The following is a 17,726-nucleotide window of genomic DNA, read 5'->3' on the forward strand; positions in this document are numbered from 1 at the left end:
AAAAAAAAACTTTAAAAAAAGTTCTGTATCTACCAACAAGCTGTGCCCCGTCCGGTTCTCATTGGCTCAGAAGCAGAGCTCTAATGTCTTTGTAGCTTGTATTTATCTAAATATGTCTTTGGAGTAAATCACAAAGCTGTCTGGCCTCCAGAAACTGGCTGAGTGCAGTCCTATTTTGGAAAACATTTGGCTTGCATTCTGGGAGAGCTTCATTTCTCTGAAAACAATCAGAGGGCCCAATGGCTGAGCTGCGTGCCAGGGCTCCATGGTTTATGCATTCGGGACGTATTGAATTATTAGGCAGATATCGCAGGCAGGAGGAGCATTGTGGTCAGGCAGTACACAGCCACACAGCCTGTTTGCCAGCTTAAGAGCTTTAAAGAGAAACACTGATACGGGGTGCTACAGGAGCCTACACGCATGTCTGTTCTGCAGGCCTTGGTTTAAAGCGCCGTGCATTAACACGGAGAAGAAGACTAGGAAAAAGCTCAATCTGCTGCGTCTGTGTGTTCGCTAAATCAGTCCTCGTCCAACAGGCGTGAGAAACGAAATGTGTGGGAGAGTTATTTGTTTCGAGCAAATATGGAGTCCCGTGAAAACCAAACAAAGCCGGAACTGGAGCCAAAGTGATGGGAAAACAACACAACGATTTCTGACACGATAACAAACTGTGGGCAAACGATAGCAATGTTTGGAAGGGGCTGGGGGGAGGTGGTTGGGAGCACGGAGTGGGGATGTAGCTGGCCCATGCCCAGCCTCTAGCACCGAGCAGGCATCCAACTACTTCTTCTTCTGGCAGAATCAATCACAATGAGTTTCTGAGGAGTAGTGAGACTTACATTACCACCACTACACTGCTGGCCATAGCATTCAGACAGGCTAACTGCTCTACTCACTAATGGATAATTGCTCACCAAGATGAAAGAGAGGACTCTCAATTGACTAGAGGGGTGGGGGATAAGAAAACATTGTGCATTACGCCCTCCATGCGCACCAATCACATGCAACCTGAGCAGGCCTTTGGCAGGGAGTGGTTGAGTCCCATGGGTATTGCTGAATGAAATATCCTGCGTTCAAACACCACAACATGGGGGCCTGACGACCGACCAGCCAGTCAGGAGGAAGTGGAGTTAATATGGGGGGCCTAATCCCAGTCACCATTAATAAACAGGAGCAGGCATCTTCATGGCCTCCCTCTAATTCTTCATTTGCTTTCCATTAGCCATCAGGTTGAAGACATCTAGAGGGGCAGTCAGTGAATAGGAGGAGGAGGAGGATAGAGATATAGAGCAGAGAGAGAAATAGAAAGAGAGGGACAGAAATCCCCTGCTAGATAGAGAGCTATCTTTGCAGAGAGAGAGAGAGAGAGAGAGAGAGAGAGAGAGAGAGAGAGAGAGAGAGAGAGAGAGAGAGAGAGAGAGAGAGAGAGAGAGAGAGAGAGAGAGAGAGAGAGAGAGAGAGAGAGAGAGAGAGAGAGAGAGAGAGAGAGAGAGAGAGAGAGAGAGGCCCCTGCTTCCTTGGCCCACACAGACAGTGCTCTGCAGAGCGGAGCTGCAGGCTCAGCCCTGTAACTCTAACCGCATTCCTTCCAAGCAGAGTGGGCCTGCACAGGGAACGCTGACCACAAACGCCCCAGCCAGCAGCCCAGTGGCTCCATCATGATCATCCATGATCCATGATCCATCCCACCGACCCAGGCCAGGCCTAGGCTAGCCCCCCTCCCTCCCCCAACCCTAACCTCAACCAATCCACCAACTCTGGGGCACCAGGCTCCAGCCCCAGCCCTCCTACCCCACCACCACCACCACCACCACCACCACAACCCTCACTGTCCCTGGCCCCATCAGCCAATACCTGAGCCTGCCTGTGGATGTAGCTGTGAGGAAGTCTGCTCGGTCACCCCTGTCTCCAGCTCATCTATTATGCATTTGTTTGCATGATGGCACATTCACATCAAAGTCCCCCGGACCGACGGGACAGACCATCTTTCTTTTCTTTCAACTTGCTCTCCCTCGGTCTTGACTCTTGCAGCTAAGTGAATGGATGCAGCCATTACCTTTCTCTGACCTGACCCAAAGCAGCAGAATGTTTCCTGGAACGCTGGCTCGTGCGAAGGAAGAGGGCAAGGGCAGGACACATCAAATAAACCTGTTGGACTGTGACGCGCTGCGTATGCTTTCTACAGCTGCCTCAGCCTGGCCGGCCCGAGCGGGGTTTTCAATACCAGGGTTTAGGGGTTAGGCAATTCATATCACACTAACATTACAGATAATAACCAAGTATGACAGGGAGAGGTTATGAACCCCTCGTAAACCACCTCTCTCTCCGACCAGATTAGGAGAGCCTTCATTACAGGATAGTTTAGACATAGCAAAACGTCACCGGGTAAAGAACTCAAAAGAACTTTGGGGGAAACTTCAGACACTATAATTTAAATTTGCTGATGGTAAAAGGATAAGAACAGAGAGATTTACAGTATTCGCTTTGGACTTTGTCCATTCTTTCCACTCCTTAGAAACTGTCTGGGATTGTAAAGAATGCCTTATTAACCTCTGATAAATAAATAAAATAAAAAATTCATTGCCAATAATGCTCTTATGGTGGAGCAGCATAGGGAGGAGAGGAAATTAAACTGTCATTCTCAACAAGTGTTTCGGAGACAGCATCGATAGCCCAGAGGAGAAACACAAACTGCTGTTGAATTGGCAGCAGTGAGTCTCATTTCTTTAAACAGAGCCATGACTGCTGTCGTCAAACGCGGATCAAGTCATCACCGCTACATGAAGCCGCACGGTGTGAACAAATAGGCCGTGAATTCATCTCCGGCGTAACCTCCAAAACAATGAAGGGAGCAAGGACATTTTGAAAGAGATGAACGTATTATTTGGCAGTTCCAATCTCTCTGTTTTCCTAATGGAAACATTTCACAGTAGAACAAAAAAACAAACAAAAAAACACACTAAACCCAAGTTAATAGAGCCCCAACGCTGCTCCTGTGTCACATATTCCTCCACTTGTTGAGAGAGCCCCAAAGTAAACACTAGTAAAGTTCAGGCCCGCTTGTCGATTCCACCCAGGGCGAACCTGAGTACGTGTGTTTCTCTGAGGACCGGCTCTAGTCCTCCCTGACAGCAAAGCTAACGTCTGCGGTGTGACCAGGCCATGCATTCAAAGGGCTCGGCGAAATGGATATTCGGGAATAAAAATTCTGCAGTTACCCCCTCCGGTCCCAGGAAAACATTCCCCCTAGCACACCTTCACCTCATGGACAGGAGTACAGAGCCGGACTGTGTCACCTGACACCTAGCAGGGATCCGCAACCCAAATACAAGCCCAACATCTGGGGGGTTAAAGAATAATAACACAGTGACTGTCCCTGCACTGACCGCAAACCTCCTCTCCTCTTCAAAATGTATGGGAAGCAAAACATTTGAGCGGAAACCCCCATCCAAGACAATGATTGAAATTAAAACAGTGGGGAAGTTGACTTTGTTTCCCAGCGATCAGATATCAAAAGAGAAGTAGCGTTGTGACTTACAGGCGGCCAAGCTTGGGTGTGGACTGGAACAGCAGCTCTGGGAGAACCTGCAGCTTGTTCCGGTTCAGACGCCTGGAGGGAGAGAGAGAGAGGGAGAGAGGGGGGGAGAGGAGAGAGAGAGCGCAAGGGAAGGGCGAAAGCATCAGTCTGGTCAAATAAGCGCTGTTTGATGAGGCATTCAGACATTTAACTATGTCAAATGAATAGAGTACAGTTTGGGCTGTGTTTGTGTGTAGTGTAGTGTGAGAGAGACACAGAGAGACAGACTTAGGGAACATTTGAGGGCTGAAACATACAGCAACATCAAGCACCATTGTGTTGTGGTACAGCAGGGAACAGAGATTGATGAGAAGGCCGAGGAAATGTAAACGACACACAGACGCTCCAATCAATCAATCAGATTAGAACCTCCGAAGTGGGATGACCCTCTGTTCGCGGAACAGGAAGACTGGGATAAGCCAATGGCAGCGCCCCGGGTCAAGAGTTCACAGATGGGCTAAAGCTTATGCAAAAGTTGCCTAAGCGGGTGACTTCCTATGAAGATGGGCATAGGTTATCACGCTCTGAAGTCATCTGAAGCCTTTAAAGGCCATTATCACTGTGATGAGCCTCCACAGGCTAACATAGGAGGGGGGGGGGGGGTTCGGGATGCTAGACCTTATCATGGCACCAAAGCCTTTCTCTGAGACAGGGGGTCACAGGGCACAGCTGAGGTATGTGGAGGAAGACGGGGGAGGTTCTCAGGATGTCATGAAAGGAGCCCTCAGAGCCTGATCACACTCCCTCTGTCTGCCTCTGTCCTCATCCATCCCTGGCCTGCACAGCCGGATGGAGAGACTAAAGGCTTACCTAACACCTAGCCAGCTCGCACATCTACTTTCCACGCTGTTACGCCACAAATCATAATAGCTCAAAGCAAGGCCTCAATCTCTGACCTGACCTCAATGAGGAACACAACATTAGGGAGCGGATCAACTGTCACATACGTTGTCTAGCCTGGAATACTCCTATAAAACACATTTGATGTACCACTTGACAGTACTGACTTTTGATCTAATCAAAGTCAATCAGATCTGTTTTGATACTTTCTCCACTGAGTCCTTAGCTCCATTTCAGCAAAGGTCAACTCCCTCGCCCCATTAGTTTACTCTACTGACATCCATTTCCCTCAGAGAGAGACAACATGACTGGAGATATGTTCCCATGGCCCTGTCTACGATCTCTGTCAGTGTGCTCCCTGTCACGTTACACCGCGGCACTAACGCCCGCCTGTCCCAGAGCCAGGGTCATAAAGCGAGAGGTCTATGTGTGCACAGCGCCCCGTGCCATACAAACAGCACCCTGACCGGCCAAGTCACACATGGGCTCCAGTCAACAGGGCACGAGTGTCAGTGAGTAGTCTGCGGACATAGGACCCTTCACTCAGACCCTGGTTCCTTCCCAGCCGTAGCCAGGCCCAACCAGGGTCAGAAGGGGATGACGGGGGCAGGAATGCCGGAATACCAGAGTGGTGTGAAAAGCGGATGGGCCGGCAGAATAACATCCAGGCAGAGTGAGTTCCTGGCAGGATAGGAAGAGGCTGTGACAGAAAGGGGACTTGGCTGGGAGATCTGGGAGATGGTCTGCCCAGCTCCTGACGCACATTCGACAGGCGGACTTGGACCGTCGTCATGGCTGGCTAGCCTGGCATGGATGGGTTTGGTTTAGTTACCAGTTTGTGGTGAGCCAGCTACTTCCATACCGAAACAAACCCGATGACACAGACAAGGTCAGTAAGCCAAATGTCTAGGCCATTCATGAACTTGGACATCAGAAGCAGTGCCCTCCGTGTTGTTTTGACCGTGTGGTCAGTTTCACATCAGAGTGTTAATGTTCACGCTCAGGAGTGATGTGGAGGTATGCTTCACCCGTGTCAAGGAGCAGGTGAGCGAGTCACCCGCCTTGACTTTTAAATGTAGGTCATCTATATCATCCTTACCTAAATATGCATTTTTGAGTGCTTCTGAGAGTGCATATATGGCACACACACACGCGCATGCACGCAACGCACACAGGCAAACAAACAAACACACTTATGCACACAGAAACAGTGTAAATACCCAAGCGTGGTATTAGGGGTGAAAAGTTTCGAGAGGGTGTCAGTCTGCTGCAGTGGCTGCTGGGTAGGGAAGTGGGGTCATCTAGGGATACTTACAGTCTCTCTAGCTGTTTGAGGTCCTGGAACGCCCCCCTCTCAATCACTGTGATCTGGTTGTCCTCTAGGTGCCTGACAGAAAAGAGGGAGACAACATTATAAACCATGGGTTAAAAGCTACAGGACTCTTTTAGAAGCAAGACCGTGTACTATAACTACAGGGTTTTGCTTCGAGGTCTAAATGGGTATTCCTTACTTTAGCCTGTCGAGTGTCTACCCTCTGCTCTGGGAACATCATGTCATGTTTCAGGATCCCTAAGGTTTTCCAGATGCCTTACAAAGGCAGAACATCTCCATCTCCATGGATATGCTGTTTATATTTGTGTCTGTGGATATTAGGGCCAATTTGGAGTGACATATATGGGAAGCACATGAATCGCAGAGTGACTGATACTCATGGCGGCTTGATACAACCAAGGCCATAAGTAGAAAGTGGAAACGCGAGACAGAAAACATTCTACGCTTCTCATGTGGAATTCCGGTCTTTTGGCAGGAGGCTCTCGGTTATAAATTGTCTTTTAAGCAAATGTTTATACATGTGACTGCTTTACTGCTATTAATACATGTTTTTGTCATATCCGTTTGTCAGGGGGAGATGACACAGTTGGCCTCATCACGGAGAACTATTCAGAGGCAATTTGTGAAGAATACCGCAGGTTTCCAGACTAACCCATCGGCGTAGCCAAAAGCCAACAGCTCTAATACCCGTGGATTGGTCTCAGATGGAGCTAGTTAGGCAAAGACCAAAATGTTTAGCCCCAAAATAATTGCCTTATTCGGTTGATAAAAGACGAATCTTATACCTTGGATGATGATTTGATATATAAATCCGGTTCCCACAAACGAGGGATCAAAAAGATCATTTATCGACATTTAAGTAAATATTCTCTGAACCCACCAGATGGGGTTCAGATGGGGTTGTGTGTATCGTGTAGTAGAATAGTATTGTTTTCATATAGTTTATGTCTTCCATTATCCATATGGGACATAGGCCAGCACCTACACTATCGTGAGGGGCAAGCCAGCAGTGAAAAAGACACCATCAACAGGACCTACAGTAATGTGCTTATCAGCCCAAAACGAAGGGACCAAGGGAAACCCTTAAATATATGTGTGCGGGTGCGTGTGTGTGTACTCAGATGTCGTTCCCAAGACCTCTACATCCACATGGTTTGGAGTCGGGAAATGTCACTGGGCTGACTGCTGTTAATCATGAACCACATAAAAACAGGCAGCAGACCTGGCTGACAGTACTGCAGGACAGACCCGGCTTATTACCACTCCTTGGGCGCTTTCGTTCGCCGGTTATTTTTGTCTCCACGCCATCCTTTTGCAGGCCCTTGTCCAGGAGGTAAACAGCACCAAGACGTCGTTAGATTACAGTCGTTAGCTCAGCACGCGGCCGCACGTGCTCAAGCTCTCTCTTCGGCAGAGAGGGGAGGAAGGAGCCCGGTCGAGTCAATCGGTGCAACTCCAAACCGATGAGTGTCAAATACTTTCCTTTGTGTATCATCGTTGTGATAGCCGGGAGAGGAGTTATACTGCGGTTGGATTTTACTGCATGTCATTAGCCAGGTAAAAACGTACGAACGCTATGCTTTTTAACCTTGTAAACGTTGTGCAATTATGACATTTTGCTTCCATGATTACACATTTCCATTTGCTTGGTTATTTCCAATGACTCGTAATCGTGGGATTTTAGACAGCTACTTATAGATTAAACATAAACATAGTAAATTCAAAATGACTTACTTAATCACTATGACCTGTTTCTTTCCTAATGACTGTAACCAATGTTTCTCCCTTAATGACACAAATGCATTAAACAAAGCAACCTGGGCAGGTCCAAATTTAGGTAGGATTTTTAAACCTTGAGACAATTGAGACATGGATTGAGCGTCATTCAGACGGTGAATGGGCAAGACAAAATATTTAAGTGCCTTTGAACTGGGCATGTTAATAGGTTTTTCACCCTCAACAGTTTCCCATGTGTAACAAGAATGGTCCACCACCTAAAGGACATCCAGCCAACTTGACACAACTGTTGGATGCATTGGAGTCAACATTGGGAGGGGGGGGGGGTGCATGCAAACTCAGTGTATATCAACGTTATATCAAATTTGGTCTTATTATCATGCTTATGTGTGAAGGACGGAGAAAATGCTTACAGAACTCGCAGGTTCTTGATGCCAGAAAAGTCAACTTTAGTGATCCTGGTGATGTTATTCCTGTCCAAATCCCTAGAGAGAGAGAGAGAGAGAGAGAGAGAGAGAGAGAGAGAGAGAGAGAGAGAGAGAGAGAGAGAGAGAGAGAGAGAGAGAGAGAGAGAGAGAGAGAGAGAGAGAGAGAGAGAGAGAGAGAGAGAGAGAGAGAGAGAGAGAGAGAGAGAGAGAGAGAGAGAGAGAGAGAGAGAGAGAGAGAGAGGTTAGAACGATAATCACACATCATCATAATCAGGGTCAGTCTATCAGTTCTCTATCCACGCTGGTGAACATTGGATGGTAATGCAGAGGTCCCCTGGCCGCGGCCCAAGCAGCACACTGCTCTGCTCTGTGGAGATGATGGCCGGGCACGGTGGCTGTGAGGTGGTGTGCTGGGTGTCCTCCACGCTATGGAGGATTGTCCCTGAGATGTGGAGAAGAGCACCTTCTCTTCAGTCTCTCTCTGCCTTGTGTGTGTGTGTGTGTGTGTGTGTGTGTGTGCGTGCGTACGTGCGTGCGTGCGTGCGTGCGCATGTTTGCTCACTCCTGGAAATCCACATACCATTGCGTGGGGATCATAGGCCTGCCCGTAACTATGTCAGTGTGTATTGTATACAGTCCATACTGACAGCATGAATGTAGGACAAGACTGGAGAATGACAAAGGCCTTGAACAAATATACATTGATGTCACTTCTGATTTGATACATTTTTCTCTCTGGAGCCAAAAGCTTATCTTGCTTGCAGACTGTTACTCTGATTTAACTACTTCTCAGAATGTACGCCACAAAGGAAGAATTAGGGAAGAAAAAACACACATTAAATACACACACAGCCTCACACACACTCTTGCATGAGCACACGTAAGCACACACAGACACACAGACACACACACACTCTCACACGCACACACTAGGGTTGGAAATGGCCAGGAACCTCACAATACGATATTATCACAATACTTAGATGCCGATACGATATGTGCTGCGATTCTCACGATTCTATATGTGTTGCGAATTCATACTGCGATTTTATTGTGATTTGATGTTCCAAACATATTGCTCACTATATGTCTTCTACAGAGAGACAAGAGAGAGCGTGAGGAAATTAGTTTTATATGTTGGCTCACTACTTAAAAAGAAGATGGAGAATAAGCTATACGATTAAAAAGTGTTTTGCCGCAGGTACACCTGACTAGCGCTAGGTAACGCTACCTACAATACTATTTAAAACATTTTCCAAATCAACATTTGGAGTCAAATATCGATATAATATTTTCCAAAAAGAATACTGCGATATGTAACTGTATCGATCTTCTTCCCCATCGCTAACACGCACACACACACACACACACACACACACGGTTCTCCTGACGTGGGGCTCAGTGTATGTTTCTCATAATATACATAAACATTTATAAATCTGATTTAAAGGCATATTGGATTTCAAAAGGCTTCCCCAGCTCTGTACATAAAGAGCTCTAATGGGAGCCATATTGTGGCCTTAGAGAGGACAGGGGCCTGACTGCTGGTGAAGTCACCCTCCCATTCCTCACTCTCATCCTCTCTCTGCTCTTCTCTCTCACCCTCTCTCTGCTCTCTTTCTGCTCTTCTCTCTGCCCTTCTCTCTCACACTCTCTCTGCTCTTCTCTCTCACCCTCTCTCTGCTCTTCTCTCTCACACTCTCTGCTCTTCTCTCTCACCCTCTCTCTGCTCTTCTCTCTCACCCTCTCTCTGCTCTCCTCTCTCACCCTCTCCCTGCTCTTCTCTCTGCTCTTCACTCTCCCCCTCTCTGCTCTCTCTCACTCTCTCTCACCCTCTCTCTGTTCCATCTCTCACTCTCGCTGCTTTTTCTATTGCCCTCCTGTCCCTTACTCTCACCCTTTCAACTTCTCACTCTGACCTTCAACTCTCTGTCCCTCACTCACACTCTCTCTCTCTCTCTCCCTGCCTCTCAGTCCCACACAACACTATCTCGCTCCCCTTCTCTAACCCAGCTTTCTTCCTCCCTCGCTCTACAATCTCTCCTCTCTTATCTCTATCCTTCACTGTTCCCAGTAACTGTTACAGTGTGGAAAACATGCTTCACCAGGGAATATAATCAGGCATCGCTACTCAAAGAAGTCAATTAAACCAGCTTTTAGAACGCTCCTTTAAGTGATCAGGTAGGGGTCAGCAATCGACAAGCGGCTTTTGTGCACCCTGCTGCCCATTGTATGTTTTCATTTGTGTGAGGGATAAGGTGGCAATCCAAACAGCAGGTGTTCAAGGCCTCACAATGCCAACCCCCAGGCCACCCCACCCACTCAAGGCCTTTAAACCACTGAACCAACTCGTCTGGCACAGAAGCTGACAGAGTGTTTTACTTTACCTCGGGCGAAATCACTTACAAGACCGCTTTATTGATACATCGACCGACCGGACAAGAAAATCCATTTATTTTGGCCCAGGAACATTATGTTGCACAAATGACATACCGGGTGACACGTAACGAAAAGCCCCCCAAAGCCCCTTCAAATCCATGGGAGAAAACATATAAATGATCTCTCTTTTCTCCATCTAACATTTTGCTTCACAATGTGTTTCCTCCTGTAATCTCCTGTTATTTTCCTTGAAGCCGAAGTCGTCTGGTCTTCCACAGCAGATAGGTATGCTCCATTTCCTTCTCAAAGCCTCTAAACCATGTTTGGAATCTTAATTGAGTTACTCCTCTAGTGCTCAGAACTACACTATATATACAAAAGTATGTGGACACCCCTTCAAATTAGTGGATTCGGCTGTTTCAGCCCGACCCGTTGCTGAAAGGTGTATAAAATTGAGCACACAGACATGCAATCTCCATAGACACTGGCAGTAGAATGGCCTTACTGAAGAGCTCAGTGACTTTCAACGTAGCATCGTCATACAGTAGGATGTCACCTTTCCAACAAGTCAGTTCGTCAAATTTCTGCCCTGCTAGAGCTGTAAGTGCTGTTATTGTGAAGTGGAAACGTCTAGGAGCAACAACGGCTCAGCCATGAAGTGGTAGGCCACACAAGCTCACAGAACTAAATCGCTGAGTGTTGAAATGCATAGCGCTGGGGTGGGCAGTCCTCGGGGGCCTGATTGGTGTCACACTTTTTCTCCATCCCTAACAAACACAGCTGATTAATCAAATTGCATTCTAAACTGAAGATCATGATTAGGCGATTATTGGAGTCAGGTGTGTTAGCTGGGGCTGGGGCAAAACTGTGACACCAATCAGGCCCTCGAGGACTGGAATTGCCCACTCCTGCTAGTGGGTAAAAATAATCTGTCCTTGGTTGCAACACTAACTACTGAGTTCAAAACTGCCTCTGGAAGCAACGTCAGCACAAGAACTGTTAAGTCGGGAGCTTTATGAAATGGGTTTCAATGGCCGAGCAGTCGCACACAAGCCTAAGATCACCATGCACAATGCCAAGTGTCGGCTGGAGTGGTGGAAAGCTCGCCGCCATTGGACTCTGGAGCAGTGGAAACGCATTCTCTGGAGTGATGAAACACGCTTCAACATCTGGCTGATTGACAAATCTGGGTTTGGCAGATACCAGGAGAAGGCTACCTGCACGAGTGCATAGTGTCAACTGTAAAGTTTGGTGGAGGAGGAATAATGGAGCTGTTTTTCGTGGTTCGGGCTAAGCCCCTTAGTTCAATTGAAAGAAATCTTAACGCTACAGCATACAATGACCCTTTCCTGTTTCAGCATGACAATGCCCCCGGGCACAAAGCGAGGTCCATACACAAATGGTTTGTCGAGATCGGTGTGAAAGAACTTCACTGGCCTGCGTAGAGCCCAGACCATAACCTATCGAACACCTTTGGGATAAATTGGAACGCCGACTGCGAGCCAGGCCTAATTGCCCAATATCAGTGCTCGACCTCACAAATGCTCTTGTGGCTGAATGAAAGCAAGTCCCCGCAGTAATGTTCCAACATCTAGTGGAAAGGTCGTTGTCCTGTTGGAAGGTGAACCTTCACCCCAGTCTGAGGTCCTGAGCTCTCTGGAGCAGGTTTTTCTCAAGAATCTCTCTATACTTTGCTCCGTTCATCTTGCCACCACCATGCTTCACCGTAGCAAATCTTCTTTCTCATGGTCTGAGAGTCCTTTAGGTGCCTTTCGGCAAACTCCAAGTGGTCTGTCGTATGCCTTTTACTGAAGAGTGGCTTCCATTTGGCCACTCTACCATAAAGGCCTGATTGGTGGAGTGCTGCAGAGATGGTTGTCTTTCTGGAAGGTTTTCCCATGTCCACAGAGGAATTTTGGAGCTCACTCAGAGTGGCCATTGGGTTCTTGGTCACCTCCCTGACCAATTCCCTTCTCCCCCGATTGCTCTAGGAAGAGTCTTGGTGGTTCCAAACTTCTTCCATTTAAGAATGATGGAGGTCATAGGGTTTTTGCGGACCTTCAATTCTACAGACATTTTTTGGTACCCTTCCCCAGATCTGTGCCTCGACATAATCCTGTCTCGGATCTTTATGGACAATTCCTTCGACCTCATGGCTTGGTTTTTTCTCTGACATATATCGTCAACTATGGGATCTTATATAGATAGGTGTGTGCCTTTCCAAATCATGTCCAATCAATATAATCTACCACAGGATGGCTCTAATCAAGTTGTAGAAACATCACAAGGATGATCAATGGAAACAGGATGCACCTGAGCTCAATTTTGAGTCTCTTGCAAACGGTTTGAATACTTATGTAAATAAGGTATTTTTGTTTTTGCTTTTTTATACATTTGCAAAAAAATATAAAAACCTGTTTTTGCTTCGTCATTATGTGGTATTGTGTGTAGATTGACAAGAAAAAAATATGTATTTAAAACATTTTTGAATAAGGCTGTAACGTAACAAAATGTGGAAAAAGTGAAGGGGTCTGAATACTTTCCGAATGCAATGTGTATGTAAGCTGCCATTTCATTTGGTAGAACATTATAATGTCTTTCATTTACATTGTATTAGGACGAATGTGGACAGAACTGATGAGAACATTCTTTCCTCGAGCACTTACATGACCATATTACACTGAACAGTTGACAAGTAATTGGAGATCTGCAATTAACATAGCAGACATTTTAAAGTTATCATGTTCTCATTGGAATGTTAACTGATTTATGTAACTACACAGATCTGCACAGGCCATTGAATGATGGCTACCATCACAAATATTTCCAGATCACACACAAACTACAAGACATTTGAGACTTTACTGCAGCTGATGCAATGATTTTCTAAGGCTCTTATCGGGATATTGGTGGTTTCCAGGGTGGAACGTGGCCCATTGCTCCCTCCTTCCCTCCCTACCGCAGTCCTCCCTTTTTTTCCAGCACATTCAAGCTCTTCCCTCTTCCCAGTCCTGTGTGTTTTCCTGTTGGAAAGCCACTTCATTTCCACTTGTGACAGATCAAATAGGGAGGTTTGTAACCCAATCACGAGTCTGAGGAATCAAATATTCTCTTTCTGCCTTTCTTTCATCTCCTCCAGAAGGGTCTGGATGCAACACATACAGTGCCTTGCAAAATAATTCACCCCCTTGGCGTTTTTCCTATTTTATTGCATTACAACCTGTAATTTAATTGATTTTTATTTGGATTTCAGGAAATGGGCATAGACAAAATAGTCAAAATTGGTGAAGTGAAATGAAAAAAAGTACTTTCAAAAAAATTCAAAAAAATTTTAAACTGAAAAGTGGTGGGTGCATATGTATTCACCCCCTTTGCTATGAAGCCCCTAAATAAGATCTGGTGCAACCAATTACCTTCAGAAGTCACATAATTAGTTAAAAACAGTCCACCTGTGTGCAATCTAAGTGTCACATGATCTGTCACATGCTCTCAGTATATATGCACCTGTTCTGAAAGGCCCCAGAGTCTGCAACACCACTAAGCAAGGAGCACCACCAAGCAAGCGGCACTATGAAGACCAAGGAGCTCTCCAAACAGGTCAGGGACCAAGTTGTGGAGAAGTACAGATCAGGGTTGGGTTACAATAAAATATCAGAAACCTTTGAACATCCCACGGAGCACCATTCAATCCATTATTAAAAAATGAAAAGAATATGGCACCACAACAAACCTGACAAGAGAGGGCCGCCCACCAAAACTCACGGACCAGGCAAGGAGGGCATTAATCAGAGAGGAAACAAAGAGACCAAAGATAACCCTGAAGGAGCTGCAAAGCTCCACAGTGGAGATTGGAGTATCTGTCCATAGGACCACTTTAAGCCGTACACTCCACAGAACTGGGCTTTATGGAAGAGAGGCCAGAAAAAAGCCATTGCTTAAAGAAAAAAATAAGCAAATACGTTTGGTGTTTGCCAAAAGACATGTGGGAGACTCCCCAAACATATGGAAGAAGGTTCTCTGGTCAGATGAGACTAAAATTTAGCTTTTTGGCCATCAAGGAAAACACTATGTCTGGCGCAAATCCAACAACCTCTCATCACCCCGAGATGTGGTGGTCGTAGCATCATGCTGTGGGGATGTTTTTCATCAGGGCTGGGAAACTGGTCAGAATTGAAGGAATGATGGATGACGCTAAATACAGGGAAATTCTTGAGGGAAACCTGTTTCAGTCTTCCAGAGATTTAAGACTGGGACGGAGGTTCACCTTCCAGCAGGACAATGACCCTAAGCATATGAATAAAGCAACACTCGAGTGGTTTAAGGGGAAACATTTAAATGTTTTGGGATGGCCTAGTCAAAGCCCAGACCTCAATCCAATTGAGAATCTGTGGTATGACTTAAAGATTGCTGTACACCAGCGTAACCCATCCAACTTGAAGGAGCTGTAGCCGTTATGCCTTGAAGAATGGGCAAAAATCCCAGTGTCTAGATGTGCCAAGCTTATAGAGACATACCCCAAGAAACTTGTAGCTGTAATTGCTGCAAAAGGTATCTCTACAAAGTTTTGACTTTGGGCGGGTGAATAGCTATGCACGCTCAAGTTTTCTGTTTTTCTGTCTTATTACATGTTTGTTTCACAATAAAAAAAAATATTTTGCATCTTCAAAGTGGTAGGCATGTTGTGTAAATCAAATGATACAAACCCCCCAAAAATCAATTTTAATTCCAGGTTATAAGGCAACAAAATAGGAAAAATGCCAAAGGGGGTGAATACTTTCGCAAGCCATTGTACACGCACGCACACACCACTGGACACCAATGTTACTGCATTCCTAGGGCGACAAATCAACCCTGACATCTCTGTGGAGAGTGCCCCTTCAAAACACATTATCATAGACACCTACTTAACATGCAGGGTGACCACATTTAAAATACCCAAATGATGTGACAAAGGGATGATATTTGCGGGACATTCACAGGTCAGTGTAGTCTACAGTACATTCATATTTTTGGGGTGCTGTCCTCTCCAAGTTTAGCTGGAATTTAGACCAAAAGGATTTTACAAATGTGATAGGTTGACGATATTATATTGGCCTACGTGTCAAAATGCGGGACTATTCCACCGGGGCGGCAGGTAGCCTAGTGGTTAGAGCGTTGGACTAGTTGGAAAGGTTGCAAGATCAAATCCCCGAGTTGACAAGGTAAAAATCTGTCGTTCTGCCCCTGAACAAGGCAGTTAACCCAACCGTTCCTAGGCCGTCAATGAAAATAAGAATTTGTTCTTAACTGACTTGCCTAGTTAAATAAAGGTAAAAAATTATCCGGTACATGTGGTCACCCTAATAACATGTGTATAGTTCATGGATCACTTGAGCTTGGCAAACATCTTTAACCTACAAGTAGCTACATGTAATGATAATAATTGCACAACGTCACCATTACTGCAAATAAACAGGACTCTGACCTACTCTCTCAATACATTCAGTAAAGGAGTCACACACAAAAAGACGGGAAAGGAGATATACAGTGAGCTCTAAAAGTATTGGTACTGTAAAAAATGTGTTTTATTTTGGCTCTGTACTTTAGCACTATGGATTTAAAATGATACAATGACTATGAGGTTAAAGTCAGCTTTAATTTGAGGATATTGTCATCCATATTGGGTGAACCGTTTAAAAATTACAGGACTTTTTGTACATAGTCTCCCCATTTTAGAATATGTTTCTAAACACTTTTACATTAATGTGGATGCTATCATGATTACGGATAGTACTGAATGAATCGTGAATAATGATGAGCGAGAAAGATGGAGGCACAAATATCATAACCCCAAGACACCATTACAATAGGGGATATGTGGGGGTATGAAATTTGTGCTTCTGTAACTTTCTCACTCATCATTATTCACGATTCATTCAGGACTATCCGTAATCATGGTAACATCCAAATGAATGTAGAACTGTTTAGAAATATATTACATTCTTATTTACAATAAAAGTGACTCCAAAATGTCACAATACATTATTTACAATTTCTATTGGGCACAAAATAATCTGAAACACAACCAAAACAAACAACAAATGTATCCAACAAGTTTGTAGAGCCACAAGCTTGATGTAATCATTGCGTGCTAGGAATATGGGACCAAACACTAAACTTTTAATTAACAAGTTAATTTGTCTTAAAATGGGGGGGGACTATGTACAAAATGAGCTGTAATTTCTAAACGGTTCACCCGATATGGATGAAAATACCCTCAAATTAAAGCTGACGGTATGCACTTTAACCTCGTTGTATCATTTCAAATCCAAAGTGCTGGAGTACAGAGCCAAAACAACACCAAAAAAATGTCACACTCCCAATACTTTCGGAGCTCACTGTAACCTAGCTGTCATGCTCACATAGTACTTCCTAATCCTAACATCCTAACATTTCAGACGAAGAACTGCTCTGTATTTACAAAAATAACAGACACCACTTCATCACTGGCCTGACGATGACTCAGCCATGGAATGTTAACGCTATTCGCTCGGTGAACAAAGATGACCAAGGAAGATGACAGCAACAATCTGTGCCATTTTCCATTGTTTGTGAGGCAGCGTTAGCGGGATAGGTTGCATTTCACTGGGACTTTTGTTTTCTAAATATTTTCTTTAACGCACTGCCTGGATGAGTTCCCAGCTGAAGGACACCCACTTCAGACTATGCACAGCCGACAAAAATGATTTCTATTTTTGTCTCATTGCCACTGTTTACTTTCACAATCGTTTATTTTCAAGGCCTGACAGGCAGGCAGGCAGCTCGATCATCCCAGCATACCTGAGTCAGTGTTTGCAGTTTGTACAGTACATGACTCCTTAGATTACATCTGTACGGCGGACTTCAGAGGTGACAGGGGCACTTTTAACGCTTCTGTGTGAAACTCGATCTGACAGACGCCGGAGCAGCCCGGGGCTTAAGGTGCAGGAGACACACAGCATATGTAAACCAAGGAAGATGGAAGAAGCCAAGGAGGAAGAGAAGAAAGCAGCCAACACACAAACAGGGGGAAAGAACGAGGTGCACTGCCAGAGATTTAAACAAGCGGGGACAGTGATAAAACACACAAATAAATCACAAGATTCTCTCGTGAACACTGTCAAAGTAAGGAGTAAGGCGAGCAGTTTAACCAGACCCCCAGCGCTCCAGTATAGAGCTATGGAGAGGGTTGTTCAAACACCATTAAACAGAAACTTCACATGTCACTGCCTGGACATCCTGCCTCTCTTTGCGAACATTACCCCCAGATCGAGACGCCACATACAGTCACATGCTGATCAACTCACAGCACAGCAGAGAGAGCATGCAGTGATTCCTGGCTCCATACATTGTTTACTGGGTTGCTAGCTGCAACGTAGTGTTTGGGGCCCTTGCGCAGCTTACATCACAGTGA

At 45.5% G+C, this 17,726-nt stretch overlaps 1 protein-coding gene across 2 annotated transcripts in view; it reads right to left on the reverse strand.

Moving 5' to 3' along the window:
- The window catches only part of LOC139574083 (slit homolog 3 protein-like), a 195,694-nt gene that overhangs the window by 170,693 nt on the left and 7,275 nt on the right, over positions 1-17,726 (reverse strand). For both annotated transcript variants that reach the window (XM_071398247.1, XM_071398249.1), the window contains exons 2-4: positions 7,901-7,972; positions 5,733-5,804; positions 3,539-3,610 (exon numbers count right to left, since the gene is read on the reverse strand). In XM_071398247.1, coding sequence (XP_071254348.1) covers positions 3,539-3,610; positions 5,733-5,804; positions 7,901-7,972 — 216 coding nt within the window. The remainder of the gene's footprint in view (positions 1-3,538; positions 3,611-5,732; positions 5,805-7,900; positions 7,973-17,726) is intronic.

The sequence above is a fragment of the Salvelinus alpinus genome, chromosome 4, assembly GCF_045679555.1.
Source record: "Salvelinus alpinus chromosome 4, SLU_Salpinus.1, whole genome shotgun sequence".
In the NCBI taxonomy this organism is placed as follows: Eukaryota; Metazoa; Chordata; class Actinopteri; order Salmoniformes; family Salmonidae; genus Salvelinus; species Salvelinus alpinus.